The sequence below is a fragment of the Gorilla gorilla genome, chromosome 20 (assembly GCF_029281585.2).
Source record: "Gorilla gorilla gorilla isolate KB3781 chromosome 20, NHGRI_mGorGor1-v2.1_pri, whole genome shotgun sequence".
Lineage (NCBI taxonomy): Eukaryota > Metazoa > Chordata > Mammalia > Primates > Hominidae > Gorilla > Gorilla gorilla.
This window is the reverse complement of record NC_073244.2, coordinates 26,054,186-26,076,272: the sequence shown is the minus strand read 5'-3', so window position 1 is coordinate 26,076,272 and position 22,087 is coordinate 26,054,186. Positions and strand designations below refer to the sequence as shown.

General features: G+C 51.9%; 2 protein-coding genes across 4 annotated transcripts in view; both read left to right on the top strand.

The window, feature by feature from the left end:
- Window positions 1-286: 286 nt before the first annotated feature.
- Window positions 287-9,353, top strand: LPAR2 (lysophosphatidic acid receptor 2). Of its 3 annotated transcripts, none has more exons than XM_019016464.4 (3): window positions 287-421; window positions 1,566-2,307; window positions 4,250-9,353. In XM_019016464.4, exons 2-3 carry the CDS (start codon window positions 1,566-1,568, stop codon window positions 4,561-4,563), a joined length of 1,056 nt encoding a protein of 351 aa, XP_018872009.1. In that variant the 5' UTR covers window positions 287-421; the 3' UTR covers window positions 4,564-9,353. The 3 variants fall into 3 exon arrangements, with proteins under 3 accessions (XP_018872009.1, XP_004060431.1, XP_018872008.1); XM_004060383.5 differs by lacking the exon at window positions 287-421 and adding an exon at window positions 436-757; XM_019016463.4 differs by lacking the exon at window positions 287-421 and adding an exon at window positions 436-757 and having other exon boundaries at window positions 880-2,307.
- Window positions 9,354-10,053: 700 nt separating this feature from the next.
- PBX4 (PBX homeobox 4) overlaps window positions 10,054-22,087 on the top strand; it is a 56,352-nt gene continuing 44,318 nt past the window's right edge. The window contains exon 1 of the mRNA XM_031004681.3: window positions 10,054-10,265. Coding sequence (XP_030860541.1) covers window positions 10,147-10,265 — 119 coding nt within the window. The 5' untranslated portion in view covers window positions 10,054-10,146. The remainder of the gene's footprint in view (window positions 10,266-22,087) is intronic.

The window sequence follows — 22,087 nt, the reverse complement described above, 5'->3', positions numbered from 1 at the left end:
AGCCACAGGGCAGGGCAGGGCAGGGCAGGGCCGGGCTTTGCAGGGGGCAGCGCAGTCCCAGGGTGAGGGGTACGGGGGCGGGATTGCAAAACCCTAGCGTGCGCCCGATGATCAGCTGGTGCCGCAGAGGTGGGCCTCGCACAGGAGGCCGCGGCTCGCTGATACTGCGAGCTGGGAAAGCCGAAGCTGGGCGGGGGTCCGGGCGGTGGGAGCCAAGTCGGATCAGGGAGTGGCTTGTAACTCGGCGGCCGATTGGACACAAAGAGGAGAGCGGGGTGGGGCTGGGAGGGTTGGGGGTCCGGAGCGGGGGCGCGGACCCAAGACCACCTGGAGCTCCGCCCGGGCAGCGCGGGGTCACGGCGGGAATTTTCGGGTCGCCGAGTGACTCAGCCCCGCAAGCTCGAAACTGCGGGCGCATGAGGTGTGCAGGTACCGGGGTGGGGGTCCCGCGCCGGAAATAGGGGCGACCGAGGGGCCGCGAGGCGGGGAGGAAACAGGGGGGCTGCGGTTCCGGGCGACACCGCCCCCGACGCGGCCGTGGAGGCGGGGCTCCCCCAGGTGGCGGGGCGGAGCAGGGCTCCCCCAGGTGGTGGGGGCGGGGCGCCGGGGAGACCCCGCCTCCCGCGCCCTCTCAGCAACCCGCACAGGGCGCACCCGGACGCTCCACCGCTCCCGCCGCAGTCGCCGGGCCATGGGCCTCGAGCCCGCCCCGAACCCCCGCGAGCCCGCCTTGTCTGCGGCGTGACGGGAGGCCCAGGTGAGGCCTGCACGGACGGGAGGCGGGCGGGTGCGGGCCTGGGCCCGGGGGAAGGGCGCGGCACGTGCCTGCGGGGCCAGGACGCCGCCCTCTGATCCCTTAACCCCCTACCCCTTCCCCAGTCTAGAGATGCCTGGAGGCCCGGCCATCCATCCCTTCCCCAACCGCTGTCTTTGTCCCGGAGACCGCCAGTGTCCTCCGTCCCACCCGGAACAGCCTATTGCCCCGCCCGCTTGGGAAGCACTCGCGCCCAAATCCCGCCGACTAACTTCTGGGGCCGCTTCTCTGTCCACTCCGATCACCTCCACGCCTCGGCACCGCCCCCTCGCAGGGTTCTAGCAAGTGACTTCACCCTTGTGTGCACACGCTCCCGGGTCTCTGCTCCCTACACTGACTCCGGCACCAAAGTGACCCTCCCTCATCTCTTCCCGCAGCTCACACCCCTTTGTCTTTCCCTAACCCTCCTCTCCCCACAACCCAAACCGGGTCACACATTGGCGGCAGGTGGGCTGGGATTCGACCATAGATGGGTTTTGTTTCACTTCTGGTTCAAAAACCTATTGACTTGGGTGATGTCTTGCACACAGGTCTTATTAGTAGGTAAGAAACAGCAGCTCCTCCACCCCCACCCCCAGCCCCATGGAGCTTGCTTTTTCCAGGCCACCGTAGTCCTCACCACTGCCACTTTGCTTCGAGGCATCTGAATTCGAGACCCTTGTCCTTCCTGCGCTGACCCTCCTCTGCAGCTGCCGCCCCTCCCTGTGTCCTTCCAAGAAGTGCCACATGCACTGATCTCTTGTGTCCCCAGATGGTCATCATGGGCCAGTGCTACTACAACGAGACCATCGGCTTCTTCTATAACAACAGTGGCAAAGAGCTCAGCTCCCACTGGCGGCCCAAGGATGTGGTCGTGGTGGCACTGGGGCTGACCGTCAGCGTGCTGGTGCTGCTGACCAATCTGCTGGTCATAGCAGCCATCGCCTCCAACCGCCGCTTCCACCAGCCCATCTACTACCTGCTGGGCAACCTGGCCGCGGCTGACCTCTTCGCAGGCGTGGCCTACCTCTTCCTCATGTTCCACACTGGTCCCCGCACAGCCCGACTTTCACTTGAGGGCTGGTTCCTGCGGCAGGGCTTGCTGGACACAAGCCTTACTGCGTCGGTGGCCACACTGCTGGCCATCGCCGTGGAGCGGCACCGCAGTGTGATGGCCGTGCAGCTGCACAGCCGCCTGCCCCGCGGCCGCGTGGTCATGCTCATTGTGGGCGTGTGGGTGGCTGCCCTGGGCCTGGGGCTGCTGCCTGCCCACTCCTGGCACTGCCTCTGTGCCCTGGACCGCTGCTCACGCATGGCACCCCTGCTCAGCCGCTCCTATTTGGCCGTCTGGGCTCTGTCGAGCCTGCTTGTCTTCCTGCTCATGGTGGCTGTCTACACCCGCATTTTCTTCTACGTGCGGCGGCGAGTGCAGCGCATGGCAGAGCATGTCAGCTGCCACCCCCGCTACCGAGAGACCACGCTCAGCCTGGTCAAGACTGTTGTCATCATCCTGGGTAAGTGGGGCCCTCAGGGGGCAACAGGGACCCTGCTTCCCCCTATCTCCCACAAGACACTGCGAAGCAATGAACAAAACAAGCTACCTGATAGAGGGTGATGGGGGATGATTTAGGTGGGGAATGTTCTCCAAGGAGGTGATAATGTATGTGAGCAGAGTCCTGAATGCTGAGGATAGAAACAGAGAGCCTTCCAGGCAGAGGAAACAGAAAGTAAAAACCTCAAGGCAGTATGAGGCCAGAGCCTCTAAAGAGGAAAGCGGGCTTGTGAGGAGAGTTCAGCAAGGCCTTAAGGGGCACGGACAGGAGTCTTATTTTGAGTTTCATGGGAACCCCTTAAGAGTTTTTAGCAGTGCTGGCCGGGCACAGTGGCTCACGCCTGTAATCCCAGCACTTTGGGAGGCCGAGGCGGGCAGATCAACTGAGGTTGGGAGTTCGCGACCAGCCTGACCAACATGGAGAAACCCCGTCTCTACTAAAAATGCAAAATTAGCCAGGTATGGTGGTGCGTGCCTGTAATCCCAGCTACTCGGGAGCCTGAGGCAGGAGAATCGCTTGAACCCAGGAGGCGGAGGTTGTGGTGAGCCGAGATCGCACCATTGCACTCCAGCCTGGGCAACAAGAGCGAAACTCCAGAACTCTGTCTCAGAAAAAAAAAAAAAAAAAAGGAGTTTTTAGCAGTGCTAAGCCTGTTTTAACAAAAAGCCTTTAAATTGTTTTTTAATCTATATGTATTTTTAATTTTTTTTTTTTTTTTGAGAGAGAATCTCGCTCTGTCACCCAGGCTGGAGTGCAGTGGCGCAATCTCGGCTCACTGCAACTTCTGCCTCCCAGGTTCAAGTGGTTCTCCTGCCTCAGCCTCCTGAGTAGCTGGGACTACAGGTGGGTGCCACTACGCCTGGCTAATTTTTCTGTTTTTAGTGGAGACCAGGTTTCACCATGTTGGCCAGGATGGTCTCGGTCTCTTGACCTCGTGATCCACCCGCCTTGGCCTCCCAACGTGCTGGGATTACAAGCATGAGCCACCACACCCGGCCCATATTTTTAAATTTCAAAATTTATTTTTGTTTTTAAGATACAGGATCTTACTCTTGCCTAGGCTGGATTACAGTGGCTCCATCATAGCTCACTGCAGCCTCAACCTTCAGGGCTCAGGTGATCCTCCCGTCTCAGTTTCCTGAGTAGCTGGGACTACAGGCATGTGCCACCATACCTGGCTAATTTTTTAATTTTTTGTAGAAACGAGGTCTCACTATATTGCCTAGGCTGGTCTTAAACTCCTGGCCTCAAGCGATTGTCCTGCCTCAGCCTGTCAAATGCTGCAGTGAGGTGTGATCGTGCCACTGCACTCCAGCCTAGGTGACAGAAGGAGACCCTGTCTCAAAAAAAACACACAGGCCAGGCGCAGTGGCTCACGCCTGTAATCCCAACACTTCGGGAGGCTGAAGCGGGCGGATCACGAGGTCAGGAGATCGAGACCATCCTGGCCAACATGGTGAAACCCCATCTCTACTAAAATACAAAAAAAAAATATATAGCTGGGCGTTGGTGGCACACGCCTGTAGTCCCAGCTACTTGGGAGGCTGAGGTGGGGGAATCGCTTGAACCTGGGAGGCAGAGGTTGCAGCGAGCCAAGATTGTACCACTGCAGTCTAGCCTGGCGACAGAGCGAGACTCCATCTCACTCTCACACACACACACACACACACACACACACACACAAAATGTCCAGTGCCTTGGCCACTGTGTACCAATTAGCATAGATGTCCCATCTTAGCAGGTCTTCCTGTCACACTGCAGAATCAGCGAAACAAGCAGCTCTTGCACTGCAAACTTCACCACTATTGCTCGAGCTCTGGAGACCACTCCAACCCCAAACTGAGAGCTGTAGGTGCCGGGCCTCTGACAGCTTGCCCTGCTCACTTCCGCCTCTGTCCCACAGGGGCGTTTGTGGTCTGCTGGACACCAGGCCAGGTGGTACTGCTCCTGGATGGTTTAGGCTGTGAGTCCTGCAATGTCCTGGCTGTAGAAAAGTACTTCCTACTGTTGGCCGAGGCCAACTCACTGGTCAATGCTGCTGTGTACTCTTGCCGAGATGCTGAGATGCGCCGCACCTTCCGCCGACTTCTCTGCTGCGCATGCCTCCGCCAGTCCACCCGCGAGTCTGTCCACTATACATCCTCTGCCCAGGGAGGTGCCAGCACTCGCATCATGCTTCCCGAGAACGGCCACCCACTGATGGACTCCACCCTTTAGCTACCTTGAACTTCAGCGGTATGCGGCAAGCAACAAATCCACAGCCCCTGATGACTTGTGGGTGCTCCTGGCTCAACCCAACCAACAGGACTGACTGACTGGCAGGACAAGGTCTGGCACGGCACAGCACCACTGCCAGGCCTCCCCAGGCACACCACTCTTCCCAGGGAATGGGGGCTTCGGGTCATCTCCCACTGCCTGGGGGAGTCAGATGGGGTGCAGGAATCTGGCTCTTCAGCCATCTCAGGTTTAGGGGATTTGTAACAGACATTTTTCTGTTTTCACTGCGTATCCTTGGTAAGCCCTGTGGACTGGTTCCTGCTGTGTGATGCTGAGGGTTTTAAGGTGGGGAGAGATAAGGGCTCTCTTGGGCCATGCTACCCGGTATGACTGGGTAATGAGGACAGACTGTGGACACCCCATCTACCTGAGTCTGATTCTTTAGCAGCAGAGACTGAGGGGTGCAGAGTGTGAGCTGGGAAAGGTTTGTGGCTCCTTGCAGCCTCCAGGGGCTGGCCTGTCCCCGATAGAATTGAAGCAGTCCACGGGGAGGGGATGATACAAGGAGTAAACCTTTCTTTTCACTCTGAGGTCTCCAAAACATTTGTTGTTATCAATTCAGTGTTTCTGTCCCTGTGTCCTGGAATTGTCTACCCTGGCCCAAGTCCAGAAAGGATCTTTCAACATGGTATCTCCTTGGCCCTGTGCTCGCTCGCTCTTCTTCAGTCTGGCTGGCTGTTATTCCATCTCTTTTTTTTTTAGACAGAGTCTCACTTTGTAGCCCAGGCTGGAGAGCAGTAGCACAATCTCAGCTCGCTGCAACCTCTACTTCCCAGGTTCCAGATTCTTGTGCCTCAGGAGAAGCTGGGATTACAGGCGCGTGCCACCACGTCCAGCTAATCTCTGTATTTTTATTTTTATTATTTATTTATTTGTTTGTTTATTTTTGAGAGGGAGTCTCTCTCTGTCACCCAGGCTGGAGTGCAGTGGCTTGATCTCAGCTCACTGCAACTTCTGCCTCCTGGGTTCAAGCGATTCTCCTGCCTCAGCTTCCCGAGTAGCTGGGTTATAGGCATCTGCCACTACACTCGGCTAATTTTTGTATTATAGTAGAGATGAGGTTTCACCAATGTTGGCCAGGCTCGTCTCAAACTCCTGACCTTGAATGATCCACCCGCCTCAGCTTCCCAAAGTGCTGGGATTACAGGTGTGAGCTACCGCGTGCCTGAATAATCTTTATATTTTTAGTAGAGATGGGGTCCCACCATGTTAGGCTGGTCTCGAACTCTTGACCTCAAGCGATCCACCTACCCACCTTGGCCTCCCAAAGTGCTGGGATTATAGGCATGAGCCACCACGCCTGGCCCCTCTCTCTTACTGGGGTCTTGCGTCTGTTTCTCTCTGCTTCTGTTCTTTGTTTCCCCCATCTGTTGCTCTGCCTCCATCTCACTGCCTGTCTCCCTGTCTTTCTCTGCAGCTCAGAGTAGTGTCTGGACCCTATGAGCCCCCTCCCTCCCCACTGCCCTTTTGTTTGAGCCCTGATGGTTCAAGGTCACGTGCCCAGCCGTTTCTATCCCATTCCCCACCACCTGTATTCACACTTCCAGCCACAGGTTGTGGGGTTCAGGTAGTGGGATGCAGGATTTGAGTATGACCATTTCTCAAGCTCTTCTGATGTGCCTGGCATACTGGTAAACACTTTAGGTGCTTTTTTTTTAAATTTTTTATTTTTTTGAGATGGAGTGTCACTCTGTCCTCCAGGCTGGAGTGTAGTGGTGCAATCTCGGCTCGCTGCAACCTCCGCCCCCGGGTTTCAAGCGATTCTCCTGCCTCAGCCTCCCAAGTAGCTAGGATTACAGGCACCTGCCACCGTGCCCGGCTAATTTTTGTATTTTTGTTAGAGATGGGGTTTCACCATCTTGGCCAGGCTTATCTTGAACTCCCAACCTTGTGATCCACCCACCTCGGCCTCTCAAAGTGCTGGGATTACAGGCATGAGCCACTGTGCTGGGCTTTTTTTTTTGAGACGGAGTCTTGCTCTGTTTCCCAGGCTGGACTGCAATGACGTGATCTCAGCTCACTGCAACCTCTGCCTCCCAGGTTCAAGTGATTCTCCTGCATCAGCCTCCCGGGTAGCTGGGATTACAGGGATATGCCACCACACCCAGCTAAATTTTTTATTTTTAGTAGAGATGGGGTTTCACCATGTTGGCCAGGCTGGTCTCGAACTCCTGACCTCAGGTGAGCCGCCCGTCTCAGCCTCAAAGTGCTGGGACTACAGGCGTGAGCCGCCATGCCTGGCCTTTTTTTTTTTTTTTTTGAGACAGAGTCTCACATGATCTCAGCTCACTGCAACCTCCGCCCCCTCCAGGTTCAAGCGATTCTTCTGCCTCAGCCTCCCAAGTAGTTGGGACTACAGGCATGCACCACCATGTCTGGCTAATTTTTTGTATTTTAATAGAGATGGGATTTCACCATATTGGCCAGGCTGGTCTTGAACTCCTGACCTCATGATCCGCCTGCTTTGGCCTCCCAAAGTGCTGGGATCAGTCTTACTGATTTTTATGTGAGAACACTGATTCAGACAGGTTGTGATCTGGCCCATGGTAAACACAGCTTGGAGATGGCACATACAGGCCCCAAGGGACCAGAGAGGCCCCTAGGAAAGGGACTTCAGATTCCCACGAAGCCCAGGGTTGGTCCCAAGCTCAGCTGGGCTTTCCCTACCTCACCCCACAGCACCCAACCCATGAGTGCCAGATCCATGATGAGCCCCCTCTGAGATGCTCAGGGAGGCCCCCTCCAAGGCACAGTATGTGCCAGGATGTCATTCTCTGCTCCCACCTCACCAGTGAGGAGGTGGGGTTATGTCCCTACTTTTGAATCCCATGCTGAATAACAGCTAGAATTTGAACCCAGGTCACTCAGAGATGTGAACCACCATGCCCAGCCACCTGTGCCAAATTCTTAAACCACTGAAATATGCATTGTCAAAGAACCCAAAACTCCCAGGTCCTTCTATATTAAATGGCCCTGGCCGAGCACCTTGAGTGCCAAGGCTGCCAACTAATTTCTATGCAGTAGAGACCCCTGATGACCTCCAAATGGCAACAGTGGGACAGGTGAGGTGGCTCATACCTGTAATCCCAGCACTTTGGGCGGCCGAGGCAGGCAGATCACCTGAGGTCAGAAGTTTGAAACGAGCCTGGCCAACATGGTGAAACCTCATTTCTACTAAAAATGCAAAAATTAGCCGGGCGTGGTGGTGGGTGCCTGTAAGCTACTCAGGAGGAGGCTAAGGCAGGAGAAGCGCTTGAACCCAGGAGGTGGAGGTTGCAGTGAGCCAAGGTCACGCCACTACACTCCAGCCTGGGCAACAGAGTAAGATTTCTGTCTAAAAAAAAAAAAAAAAAAAAAGGCAACTCTGTCTCAGGCGCTCTGAGCTGGCTGTTCACATCAGCTCCTCCAGGTTTTAACCTGCACCCCGTGGGTCTCCTTCGAGACCATTTCCTCTTGTCTATCTCCCGTCTCCACCAAGTGGCTTCAAATTTTTGTCTCTGCTGGTCCCTGAAGCTTTCAGTGCCCACCCCTCCAAGTTCTCTGAAGGATACTACTTTGTTGGGGTTGGGGGCAGGTTTTGCTCTCTCACCCAGGCTGGAGTGCAGTGGCACAAACACAGCTCACTGTAGCCTCGACCTCCTGAGCCCAACTTATCCTCCCGCCTCAGCCTCCCAAGTAGCTGGGACCATGACCAGCTAATTTAGCTATTTTTTTAATTTTTATTTTTGTAGAGATGGGGTCTCACTATGTTCCCCAGACTGGTCTTGAACTCCTGGGCTCAAGTAATCTCCCACCTCAGACTCCCAAAGTGTTGGGATCACAGGTGTCAGCCACTGCACCCAGCCTGAAGGCCACTACTGTTCAGGCCTCCTGGGCAGTGCTGTGCTTGTGGGTGACCTTTTGAACAGGCACTGGTCTCCGTGGCTCCCATGCAATCTATTACTTTCTGTCATTGGAGCCAAGTGTCGGTTTCCTTCATCAGAGAGCTTTCCCTGTTGTCCAGACACTCGGTCAATGTCTTTCATTTTCACTCCCTGCCGTCCCCTTTGGAGTCTCCCGACGCTCTCCAATCCAGCCATACCAGATGGTGTTTGAATTTCCTCCCCAGCAGCAATGGAGAGAACATGGGCCCCACCCTGGAAGGGCTCCCAGCCAGCAGGCTGAGGACATTTTACTGAGCCCACATCTGGAGACTGTCCTCATAGCAAATAGGCTCCAGGAGGTTCTGTGACTATGGAGAAGAGATTCATGTCCAGTCCATTACTTTTTTTTTTTTTTTGAGACCTAGTCTCCGTCAACCAGGCTGCAGTGCAGTGGTGCAATCATGGCTCACTGCAGCCTCAGATTCCCGGGCCCAAGTGATCCTCCCACTTCAGCCTCTCAAGTCCCAAAGAGCTGGGACCACAGGCGTGCACCACCACGGGGTCTCACTATGTTGCCCAAGCTGGTCTCAAACTCCCGTGCTCAAGTGATCCTCCCGCCTCTGCCGCCCAAAGTGCTAGGATTACAGGCATGAGCCACCGCCCAGTTCCTTTTCTTGTGCACTAGGAGCCTTCGATGCTGTGTCCTAAGGGCTAGAAACAAAGATGTGAGGATTCGCTCTGATTTGGGGTACACTGCAGGGGAGTCTCTCAGTAAACATCCTTCGTTCATTCGGTAACCACGTGGTAGCATTTTCTATGCCCAGAACTGTAATCTGCGAAGATGAATAAACAAGCGAGGTCACTCTTCAGCTGGACCTTGAAAGGTGACTGGAATTGATTTCTGCAGTGGAGAAAAGCGCTGCGTTCTGACCTCCTCGTTGCCATCAACCACGCACACCTGCGCCCCGCTTAGCCAGGTGAACGGGGCGTGGAAAGCTCTAGAGGAAGAGCCAGGGGCCCCAGTGGCCCACCTGATGGGGCTGAGGATGCAGGGAGCATTAGGGGGACTGAGCAGGGATCTGGGGCTTTGGGGCTTCTGGAAATGAATGGGGGCTGCCGATCAAGCTATAAGAGGTGTGGGGTTCTGAGGAGGAGGGGGTGGCTTGGAGGAAGAGTTGGGGTGCTCTGGGGAGTGAAGGTCTCTGAGGACCGAGGGCTTTGAGGAGAAGGGGGTCCTGAGGAGGAGCAGGAACTCTGAGGAGATGCGAGTGGGGCTGAAGGAGGCGTGCACCGCGCGAGATGTGAGGGATGGGGGCCTCTGGCTGGAGCGGAGCCAGCGCTGCCCTCTCTCAAGGGGAAGGAGGGCGCTTGTGAGAAGTGCCGTTGCCTCGGCAACCCCAAACCCAGTCCAAGCCCGGGGAGGGGGAAGTTCGGGGCGAGTCCCGGGGGCGATGCGTGGCGCCGGTTGGCTGACGGAGATGAAGGGGCGTGTCTGTAGGCGGTGCAATACACGGGTTGGCTGGCGATAGCGGCGGTGGGCGTGGCTTAGGCGCGAGAGCGAGCGGGCGCGGCGCTCAGGCAGCGGCGGTTGGCTGCGGCGCCAGTGGTAGTGCTCCAGGCTCGACGGCACCTTCATAGCGCCCGCCCGGCCCTGCCACTCATGGCCGCCCCGCCGCGCCCCGCGCCATCGCCCCCCGCCCCGCGGCGCCTCGACACGAGCGACGTCCTGCAGCAGATCATGGCCATCACCGACCAGAGCCTGGACGAGGCACAGGCCAGGTGCTGCCCGCGGGCTCGGCAGGGGCCACGCAGGGTCGTGGCAGTGAGGTTGGCGGGCGGAGGGGACGGGGCGTGGAGGCCAGACTGACGAGGGGCGCTTGAGGAGGGCTGGAGGGGGGTCCCGAGGACGAAGGGATGTATGGGGTTCAAACGGAACGGGCTGGATAGGCCTTATGGGGCCGAGCAGTGGCGTGAAGGATTTTCAGCAGCTCATCTTGAGGCGAGAAGGTTGGGTTTAGGGGTTTAGGGAGTAGGGCTGAGAAATGGGCACGTACGGGACTTTTGACGAGTGAATGACTAAATGGGTACGTTAATGGGACTCCTGCGGCTGGGAAGTTTTTTTGTTGTTTGACACGGTCTTGCTCTGTCGCCCAGGCTGGAGTGCAGTGGCGTGATCATGGCTCACTGCAGCATCCACCTCCCCGGCTCAGTTGATTCTCCTGCCTCAGCCTCCCGAGTAGCTGGGACCACAGGCGCACGTGCAACCACGCCCGGCTGATTTTTTTGTATATTTTGTAGAGACAGGGGTCTCGCTATAGTTGCTTGAACTCCTGGGCTCAAGCACTCATTCCGTCTCGGCCTCCCAAAGTGCTGGGATTACAGGCGCGAGCCACCGAGCCCGGCCTGTGGGTGGGAAGTTTCCAGGGCAGATGATGGAGAGTGAGTGGCGGGGAATGGGACTCAGGAATGTCTGCAGGAGACTGAAGAACTGAACTGGGGTAACTTGGTGTGGGAACCATCGAGAACTTTTGGGAAAAGGGTCAGTAGAGGAGTGGGTAGAGATGGAAGACCTATTTTCTTTTTAATGAATTCAGCAAATTTTTATTGAATCCTTACAATAACTGGATAGGGAACCGGGTGCTGACATAGTCCCTGCTCTCGAGTACATGATTTAGGGGAGGGAAAGTAAATAGCAAAAATAAGGACTGGGTGGAGTGGCTCACATCTCTAATCACAGCACTTTAGGAGGCTGAGGCAGGAGGATTGCTTGAGCTCAGGAGTTCGAGACCAACCTGGACAATGTAGTAAGACCTCGTCTCTACTAAAAATAAAATTAAAAAATTAGTTAGGTGTGATGATGCAAGCCTGTAGTCCCAGCTACTTAGGAGGCTGAGGCTGCAGTGAGCCGAATCAAGCCATTGCACTCCAGCCTGGGTGACAGAGCTAGACCCTGTCTCAAACAAAAGCAAAAAAGTATAAGCCAGGCATGGTAGCATGGGTAGGTAATCCCAGCTGCCTACCAGTGGGAGGATCACTTGAGTCCAGCAGTTTGAGACCAGCCTGGACAACATAGTGAGACCATCCTGCACCAATCTGAGAAAAGAAAAAAATAAAATAAATGGCAATAAAAGCCGTAGGGATAGGGGTTGCATGCTATAGGAAGCCAGGTGGAGAAGAACATCTTTGGAGAGGACCTTCAGAGGCCCTGAGGTGGGAAAGAGGATGTAAAAAGCGGAGTCTGGCTGGGAAGAGAAAGTTCCTAGCCAGGGAGGGAAAGAGTTGAGTTTAAAGGAAGGCTGGGGCCAGGTACGGTGGCTCACGCCTGTAATCCCAGCACTTTGGGAGGCCAAGGCAGGTGAATCACGAGGTCAGGAGTTCAATACCAGCCTGGCTAACATGGTGAAACCCAGTCTCTACCAAAAATACAAAAATTAGCTGGGTGTAGTGGTGCACACCTATAATCCCAACTACTTGGGAGGCTGAGGCAGGAGAATCACTGGAACCTGGGAGGCGGAGGCTGCAGTGAGCCGAGATCACACCACTGCACTCCAGCCTGGGCGACAGAGCGAGATTCCGTCTGAACAAAAAATAATAATAATAATAAAGGGAGGCTGGAACCCAATTACATGGGGCCTACGAATCTCAGTAAAGAGTTTTTTTTGTTCAGCCAGGCACAGTGGCTGACACCTGTAATCCCTGCACTTTGGGAGGCCAAGGTGAGCAGATCACCTGAGGTCTAGAGTTCGAGACCAGCCTGGCCAACATGGCAAAACCCCATCTCTACTAAAAATACGAAAATTAGCTGGGCGTGGTGGTGCATGTCTATGGTCCCAGCTACTTGGGAGGCTGAGGCAGGAGAAACACTTGAACCCAGGAGGTGCCTGCGTTCAAGCGCCACTGCATTCCAACCTGGGCGACAGAGTGAGACTCTGTCTCCATAAAAAAATAGTTTTGTTTTTGTCATCTGGATAACAATCAATAGGGAGTTCGGACTATTTATTCCAGTTGCAATGGGGAAAAATAAAGGAGTTTTTAGACCTCCCATCCCGTTTACCTCCACTCACCACTTGTCAGCCAGCCAGGATCCGTAGAATCTGCTTCACAAGGCAGCCCACTGTGTCTGGGTCCTGCAGTGATTATTACAGAAAAGGAAAGGAAAGGACTGAAGTCCTTTTGGAGGATGAGGCCTTGTTGAATGGGGACTGTTGTAAGGTGAGGGACGGTCTCTGGGTATGGGACTAGGGTCTGGTGGTGTGGACTGTGTACCCACTAGAGCCCTGTAGTGGGGAGGGGTTACAAAGCCAGGTAAACAGCAGTCCTAGGAAGGAAGAGGCAGAGAAAAAGGTGGATAATGCATGCATTTGTTCTTCAATGAATTGTGTGTGTGTGTGTGTGTGTGTGTGTGTGTGTGTGTGTGTGTGTCTGTGTGTGTGACGGACTCTCACTCTGTTGCCCAGGCTGGAGTGCAGTGGTGCGATCTCAGCTCACTGCAACCTCTGCCTCCCGGGTTCAAGCGATTCTCCTGCCTCAGCTTCCTGAGTAGCCGGGACTACAGGCATACGCCCCATGCCTGGCTAGTTTTGTATTTTTAGTAGAGATGGGGTTTCACCATGTTGGCCAGGCTGGTCACAAATTCCTGACCTTAGGTGATCTGCCCACCTCAGCCTCCCAAAGTGCTGGGATTACAGGCGTGAACTACTGTGACTGGCCTGTTCTTCAATGAATTTTTAACAAATTTGGCCAATATTTATCGGACCTTTACAATATCTGGGTACTGAACTGGGTTCTGGCATAGCTCTCAAGTTCTTCCTGCTCTCAAGTTCATGGTTTGGGGAGAGAAAGTAAATTTGTTCTTCAAACTTTCTTTCCTTTGCTTCTCAGGGAATGTTGACACTTTTTGTAGTTTCAGATGCTCTATTTGAGAAATTAGAGTCCTTGTCACCATACAACTATTTCTTTGGCTTTTTTTTTTTTATACAAGGCCGCACTCTGTCACCCAGGCTAGAGTGCAGTAGTGTCATCATGACTCACTGCAGCCTCAACCTTCTGGGCCCAAGCAATCTTCACACCTCAGCTTCTTGAGTAGCTAGGACCACAGGCCTGTGCCACCACGCCTGGCTGATCTTTCTTTTTTTTTTTTTTTTTTTTTTTTGAGACAGGGTCTCACTCTGTCACCCAGACTGGAGTGCAGTGGTGCAGTCTCAGCTCACTGCAACCTCTGCCTCCCAGGCTCAAGCAATTCTCCTGCCTAAGCCTCCTGAGTAGCTGGGATTACAGGCGTGTGCCACTACCGCCTGGCTAATTTTTTTTGTATTTTTAGTAGAGACAGGGTTTCACCGTATTGGCTAGGCTGGTCTTGAACTCCTGACCTCAAATGATCCACCCACCTTGGCCTCCCAAAGTGCTGGGATTACAGGCCTGAGCCACCACACCTGGACTAATCTTTCTATTTTTTTAGGTCTCCCTGTGTTGGCCAGGCTGGTCTCAAACTGCTGAGTTAAGAAATCCTCCCGCCTCAGCCTTCCAAAAGTCGAGGATTTCAAACATGAGCCACTGAGCCTGGCTCCTCCAACTGTTTTCATTGTGGTTTTTTGTTTGTTTGTTTTTGTTTGTTTGTTTGGCTGTTTTTTGGTTTGGTTTGGTTTTTTTTGAGACAGAGTCTCACACTCTGTTGTCCAGGCTGGAGTGCAGTGGCGCGATCAGGCTGGAGTGCAGTGGCGCGATCTCGGCTAGTGAGCAACCTCCGCCTCCCGGGTTCAAGCGATTCTCCCATCTCAGTTTCCCAAGTAGCTGGGATTACAGGTGTGCACCACCACACCTGGCTAGTTTTTTGTATTTTTAATAGAGATGGGGTTTCACCATGTTGGCCAGGCTGGTCTCAAACTCCCGACCTCAGATGATCTACCCGCCTTGGCCTCTCAAAGTGTTGGGATTACAGGCGTGAGCCACTGTGCTGGGCCGTGTTTGTTTGTTTGTTTGTTTTTGAGACAGGGTCTCATTCTGTCACCCAGGCTGGAGTGCTGTGGTATGATCTCAGCTCACTACAACCTCTGCTTCCCAGGTTCCAGTGATTCTCCAGCCTCAGTCTCCCAAGTAGCTGGGACTACAGCCTCAAACCACCAATGAATGGCTGGCTAATTTTTGTGGAGATGGGGTTTCACCATGTTGTCCAGGCTGGTCTTGAACTCCTGAGCTCAAGCGATTCACCCACCTTGGCCTCCCAAAGTGCTGGGATGACAGACGTGAACCAGTGTTTTTATTCTTTTTGCAGCATTGTACCAGGTGCTAGAGAAACCAAGATGGCTAAGATGTTCTCTGCCTTCTTGGAGCCCACTGAGAAGTAGGGTGTGTGGGAGACCAACTTGTAAATAATTGTTATAACAGGAATGTGCTGTGTAGAGGTAATTCCTGCACAGAAGAGCTGTGCCAGGAGAGGGTGCCTTCCGTGATGTCTGTTAGGCTAGTCGGAGAGCAGTGGCTTTATTATACTTCGTGTTCCCAGAGCCAGGATCAATGCCTAGCGCCTTGCATTCAGTAGTTTCATGACACTGAGGAGATTCTAGAGGGATTAGTAGGAGTTGGGAAAGGGGGAAGATGGATTTGACACACCCAGGAATGTCACCGCAGAGGCAGAGCTTTGGGTGTGTCCTGGAAGCTACTTTTGTACTTTCCAGACTGGGATATTGCTGCTTAAGGGGTGAGCTCTGCTCAGATGTGGCCTTCCTCAGGCCCAGCACAGCCCCAGGGCTGCTGCATTTTCCTTGCAGCAATCTCCTGAGATTCTAGTTTCCCTAGACAGGCTTTAGATTTAGAATGGAATGCAGCCAGTTACTTTTTTGTTTGTTTGTTTTTTGAGACAGAGTCTCGCTCTGGCGTGATCTTGGCTCACTGCAACTTCTGCCTCCTGGGTTCAAGAGATTCTCCTGCCTCAGCCTCCCGAGTAGCTAAGATTACAGGCGCCTGCCACCACGCCCGGCTAATTTTGGTATTTTTTTAGTAGAGACGGGGTTTTGCCATGTTGGCCAGGCTGCTCTCAAACTCCTGACCTCAGGTGATCCTCCCACCTCGGCCTTCCAAAGTGCTGGGATTACAGGCATAAACCACCACTCCCTGCCAGCCAGTTACTTCTTTACCATTTTCAAAGATAGCTCTTTTTGTTTTAAGGCTAAGAAATTAGGCTGGGTGCAGTGGCTCGCGCCTGTAATCCCAGCACTTTGGGAGGCCGAGGCAGGAGGATCACCTGAGCTCAGGACTTCGAGACCAGCCTGTGCAACATGGAGAAACCCCACCTCTACTAAAAATACAAAAATTAGCTGGGCATAGTGATGCCCACCTGTAGTATGTGTCAGTTACTGGGGAGGCTGAGGCAGGAGAACCGATTGAACCCTGGAGACGGAGGTTGCAGTGAGCCGAGATCGTGCCACTGCACTCCAGCCTGGATGACAGAGAAAAAAAAAAAAGAAATTAAATGGTGTGGTGGGGGGTGTTATTCATGCTTGATAACACAGGTGTTAGGTAGCTGGTTCCTGGTTTCTGGCCTCTTTCTGAATTGGGATGACCCCTGGGGCTTTTATTTCGAGACTTTGAAGCTTCAAATCTCCCTCATTTCTTTGGACCTAGCCTTTAGATGAACTCAAAGCCTTAAAGTTCACTCAAGTCCAGACAAAAATCATCCATCCTCAAAGGGACTATTTCCACCCCTCTGGAGGAAATACAGCTCCTCACAGTAAACCCTGCAGCCTGGTAGATTACCAACCTGGGCTGGGAAGCAGATTGTCTCTTCTGATCAACTGATCCTGTGAGGCTTTTGAAAATCTTTCTGATCCTGCCCACTCTCAATGTGCCAGTCACCCCTTTTATCACCCCAGCAGTCAGTTGAACTCAACTGTTTAGCAAGAAGGAATTTTTCATCTCAGTCGTGAGGCCCTCTGAACATGTTTTGTTGCCGTAAGTTTGTTTTCAGAAGGAAAATATAGCTCTCTCTTCAAACCTGGGTTTTTTGTTTTGTTTTGTTTTTTTCTTGAGACAGAGTCTCACTCTGTTGCCCTCGCTGGGGTACAGTGGTGCGATCTCAGTTCACTGCAACCCTCGTCTCATGGGTTCAAGCAATTCTGCCTCAGCCTCCCGAGTAGTTGGGATTACAGGTGTGTACAGGTATGCACCACCATGCCCGGCTTAATTTTTGTATTTTTAGTAGAGACACAGTTTCACCATGTTGGCCAGGCTGGTCTAGAACTCCTCAGGTGATCTGCCCGCCTCAGCCTCCCAAAGTGCAGGGATTACAGGCATGAGCCACTGTGCCCGGCCTTAAAATTTTTTTGTAGATACAGAGTCTCACTATGTTGCCCAGGCTGGTCTTGAACTCCTGAGCTCAAGCTGTCCTCCTGCCTCAGCCTCCCAAAATACTGGGACTACAGTCATGAGCCATCCCACCCATTCTAAATGCTCACTGTTATAATGTTTTAGGAGCAAGCAGTGTGGTGTGTGAGATGGCATACCTAAAACCAAAAATGTATTTGGAAGTTGGTTTTAGGCAACCCAGCAGTGCCTGCATAGGTTTTCTTAGGAAGAAAACATATCTCGGAACTTTTCTCTCTTTTTTTTTGAGACAGAATCTCACTCTGTCACCCAGGCTGGAATGCAGTGGCATGATCTCGGCTCACTGCAACCCCTGCCCCCTGGGTTCAAGTGATTCTCCTGCCTCAGCCTCCCGAGTAGCTGGGATTACAGGCACCTGCCATTGTACCAGGCTATTTTTTGTATTTTTAGTAGAGACGGGGTTTCACCATCTTGGCCAGGCTGGTCTCGAACTCCTGACCTCATGATCTGCCCGCCTCGGCCTCCCAAAGTGCTGGGATTACAGGTGTGAGCCACCATGCCCGGCCTTCTCTTTTTAATTTGATTTTTACTAATATGACCTCAGCTAGTAGAGATTTGCATAACTTTCTCAGTCCCTCCAATATTTCTGCAGATTGACTTTGCCTAGATATGGATTAAATTCCTATTATGAAGGGGAGATAATGAAGTGATTTTGACTATCCTTTAAACTTACTGAAGAGGCAAGGCGTGAACTGATACCTGAAATGTGTTCCCCTAGGCTTGGTACTTTTGCAATAGTGAATATAAGGTCAGAACATATATACTTATAAAGTATGTATACTTATGTATGTTCTGACCTTATATTCATACATAGTTATAAAGCATGTCAGTGAGCATTCAGCCTTCCGCACACCCATTCAAAGAATGCAAGGGTTCTAGGGGGAATTTATGATGTGGAATTTCCCAGAGCCAGATAGCGTTAGCATGAGAGGATCTATCAGTCCAAACCTGGGAAGTAGGATTTCATATTTGAAATTTTCTTTTTCAGTATCCCTAAAGAGATTAATTAGATGCCAGTTGACTTCGTGCCTTGTAGTCTTTCTTCTTAGCTTGCTTGCAGGCTTAGCTTGACTTGGTCTAGTGCCAGAGGAGTCTTGCTGTCTTTGGTGTACTTTTCCTAAGAGTTGAATTGTGTTGGTTTTTGTTGTTTGACACGGAGTCTCGCTCTATCACCCAGGCTGGAGTGCAGTGGTGTAATCTCGGCTCATTGCAACCTCCACCTCCCAAGTTCAAGTGATTCTCATGCCTCAGCCTCCTGATTAGCTAGGATTACAAGCGTGCGCCAGCCACCATACCCAGCTAATTTTCATATTTTTAGTTGAAACGAGGTTTCACCATGTTGGGCAGGCTGGTCTTGAACTCCTGACCTCAAATGATTATCCCGCCTCGGATTCCCCAAAGTGCTGAGATTACAGGTGTGAGCCACTTTGCCCAGCTTCAATTATGTTGTTTTTATTTTTTTGTAAGTTTTTAAAATTTTTTATTGTTTTCGAGATGGAGTTTCACTCTCTGCTCACCGCAACCTCCACCTCCCGGGTTCAAGCAATTCTCCTGCCTCAGCCTTCCGAGTAGCTGGGATTCCAGGCACGTGCCACCACACCCAGCTAATTTTGTATTTTTAGTAGAGACGAGGTTTCTCCATGTTGTTCAGGCTGGTCTCGAACTCCCGACCTCAGGTGATCTGCCCGTCTCAGCCTCCCAAAGTACTGGGATTACAGACGTGAGCCACCGTGCCTGGCAAATTGTGTTAGTTTTAAAACAATCCCTGAAGCTATCTAAAAGGCTCTTGGCAAAATCCCCTTTGAAATAGCTTTATTAATGAAAAGTAAAGCCATGTGTAGAATTTCACAAAGGAGCAAGTACCACTCACTCATTTAAATGACAGTTACCGAGTGCCTCTATCAGAACACAGTGGTTGATGATGATGACAATAAGGATTTCCCTCATTTACCCCTCCCCAGAACCCTAGGAAGTGGGTGGTTTTTCACTGTTTGTTTTTCTTTCTTTCTTTCTTTCTTTCTTTTTTTTTTTTTTTTTTTTTTTTGAGACGGAGTCTCGCTCTGTCGCCCAGGCTGGAGTGTGGTGGCGCAATCTCGGCTCACTGCAAGCTCCGCCCACCGGGTTCACGCGATTCTCCTGCCTCAGCCTCCCGAGTAGCTGGGACTACAGGCACCCGCCACCACGCCCAGCTACTTTTTTTGTATTTTTAGTAGAGACCGGGTTTCACCGTGTGAGCCAGGATGGTCTCGATCTCCTGAGCTCGTGATCTGCCCTCCTTGGCCTCCCAAAGTGCTGGGATTACAGGCGTGAATCACTGCGCCCGGCTCTTTTTTTTTTTTTTTCATATGGATTTTTGCTCTTGTTGCCCAGGCTGGAGTGCAATGGCGCGATTTCGGCTCACCACAACTTCCGCCTCCCGGGTTCAAGCGATTCTCCTGCCTCAGCCTCCCAAGTAGCTGGGATTACAGGCATGCACCACCACGCCTGCCTAATTTTGTATTTTTAGTAGAGACGGGGTTTCTCCATGTTGGTCAGGCTGGTCTCCAACTCCCGACCTCAGGTGATCCGCCCACCTCAGCCTCCCAAAGTGCTGGGATTACAGGTGTGAGCTACTGCGCCTGGCTCTTCACTGTGTTTCTAGATAAGGAATCAAGTGGCCAGATAACTGGAGGGTAGTTGGATGGAGATTTGGGCATGCTCTATTGAACTCTGAGGCTGCACTGCCTGCCACCTGTCTCTGCTTTTCCCAGGGATCCTACAAAACTCACTTAAATCTGACATCGCTTCCTGCTCAGAGGAGCCCAGCTGATTGGGTGCCGTGGGAGATCAGACAGTCAGGCTCGGGCTTTACAGGACACTTTTAAAAGTACATTCTCGCAAATTAAATGTCATCTACTCAATAAACATGTATTTTGTGCCAGGTCTGGTGCTGGGCATGGGAATGCAGCGGTGAGTTCTGAAAGGAGATTCATTATTTGGAGAGGCAGACATTGGAGAGTGCGGTGACACGGGGACCAGAGAGGGCAATGAGGAGTTAGCCCTTCAGCAAGACTAGAGCTTGTAGAGCATGGGCAATCGGAGTGCATGACTCTGGAGTCTAGCTGAAGTCAGGCGGGGGACAAGGAGCCTTGAGGAGATGGCCAAGATCTGGACTTGAGGCTTTGCCTAGGCAAAGAAAGTGCAGCATTGTAGGCTTGGTGCAAGCATGCATGCAAGGCAGGCATGGAGCATGAAGGCATGCATTGGGGTCCCATCGGGCATGAGTGGTGGGCATGACCTTGGAAGGGAGACTCGGGGGTGACTGCCTGCCTCAGCTGCTGTCCGACCAAGCATGGCCTTGAACTCCTTGCCAGGTAAGGAGTGAGCATGCGGTTTGTTCCAGACTTGTACAGTGTAAGTACTTTGCAAAGTATTCTGACCTTTCTAAGGTATTTGTCCTGGTTTGTTTTGTTCTGTTTTGTTTTTGAGACGGAGTCTCACTCTGTTGCCCAGGTGGGAGTTCAGTTTTCTTTCCTTTTTTTTTTTTTTTTTTTTTTGAGACAGGGTCTCACTTGCCTAGACTGGAGTGCAGTGGCACGATCTTGGCTCACCACAACCTCCGCCTCCCAGGCTCAAGCGATTCTCCTGTCATAGCCTCCTGAGTAGCTGGGATTACAGGCGATTGTCACCACAGCCTGGCTCATTTTTGTATTTTTAGTAGAGACGAGGTTTGACCATATTGGTCAGGCTGGCCTCAATCTCCTGACCTCAAGTGATCTGCCCGCCTCGGCTTCCCAAAGTGCTGGGATTACAGGCGTGAGCCACCGCGCCCGGCCTGCAGTTTTACTTCTTAAGAGCAGGGAACATAAGTTCTAAATTTTTGTTTGTACCTAGGTTTGTCTCCAGGAGATGTATAATATTGCTGACTGCTTTTGTCAGCTAAAATAATCCTTCTAGAACTGAGAATAATCAAGGATAATCAATCTATCCTTGGTTAAGGTGTTAGAATCGTTGCTTTCAGGAAGACTTTTTCAAGTAGTATTCTATTCCATAGGGACTGAAATCTCTGAATATATCTTTAAATGAAATTCCCAAGTAATTTAAAATGATACCTTGCTGAGGAAAACAGATTGTCCTGTAATTTGGGAAAGTAAATTATAGCTAAAATTATCAGCTAAAACATACTGTTGGTAGATACCAGAATGTGGATTATGTTTTTATTCATTTTCATGTTCCTTAGCCCTTATACAAGGACCAGCATATGGTACTTCCACAATAAATGTTTGTCCCATAAATATTGAATAAATGAGGTTGAAGGGGGATAAAGCTCTATGCTTTCACTTTCTGGCATTTCCTATATGACTCTCAATTGTTTTGCTATAGATTTTGAATATTGGTTTAAAAATGATATTCAGAATTTTGGTTTTGGGCTTTTTTTGTTATTGTTTAGGTTAGAAGACTCCTTGGAAGTCAATTTAAAAGATTTACTGTTCTTCCTTTTTTTCGAATTTTTCTCATAAACATTAGCATTTTAAAAAACTCAGATATGTGGCCAGGTGCAGTGGCTGACGCCTATAATCCCAGCACTTTGGGAGGCCGAGGTGGGTGGATCACTTGAAGTCAGGAGTTCTAGACCAGTCTGGCCAACGTGATGAAACCCCGCCTTTACTAAAAATATAAAAATTAGCCAGGAGCGGTGGCGTATACCTGTAATCCCAGCTACTCGGGAGGCTGAGGCACAAGAATCGCTTGAACCTAGGAGACAGAGGTTGCAGTGAGCTGAGATCATGCCACTGCATTCCAGCCTGGGCAACAGAGCAAGACTCTGTCTCAAAAACAAACAAAAAAATTCAGATATATGGATTTGTTAGAATATGTCATATACTTGTGTTTTTTGTGCTTTTTGTTTGTTTGTTTTGAGACAGAGTCTTGCTGTGTCACCCAGCCTGGAGTTCAGTGGCGTGATCTTGGCTCACTGCAACCTCCACCTCCTGGTTTCAAGTGATTGTCATGCCTCAGCCTCCCAGGTAGCTGGGATTACAAACATGTGCCACCATGCCTGGCTAATTTTTGTATTTTTAGTACAGACGGGGTTTTACCATGATGGCCAGGCTGGTGGCCAGGCTGGTTTTGAACTCCTGACCTCAGGTGATCCGCCCGCTTCAGCCTCCCAAAGTGCTGGGATTATGGGCATGAGCCGCCGCACCCGGCCATAATGTGTCATATACTTGTTAGACATACCA

Coding starts and splice junctions, on each gene's coding strand:
- LPAR2 (XM_019016464.4), top strand. CDS start 1,566: ATGGTCATCATGGGCCAGTGCTACTACAACGAGACCATCGGCTTCTTC. Junction 2,308..4,249: donor GACTGTTGTCATCATCCTGG/GTAAGTGGGGCC, acceptor TCTGTCCCACAG/GGGCGTTTGTGGTCTGCTGG.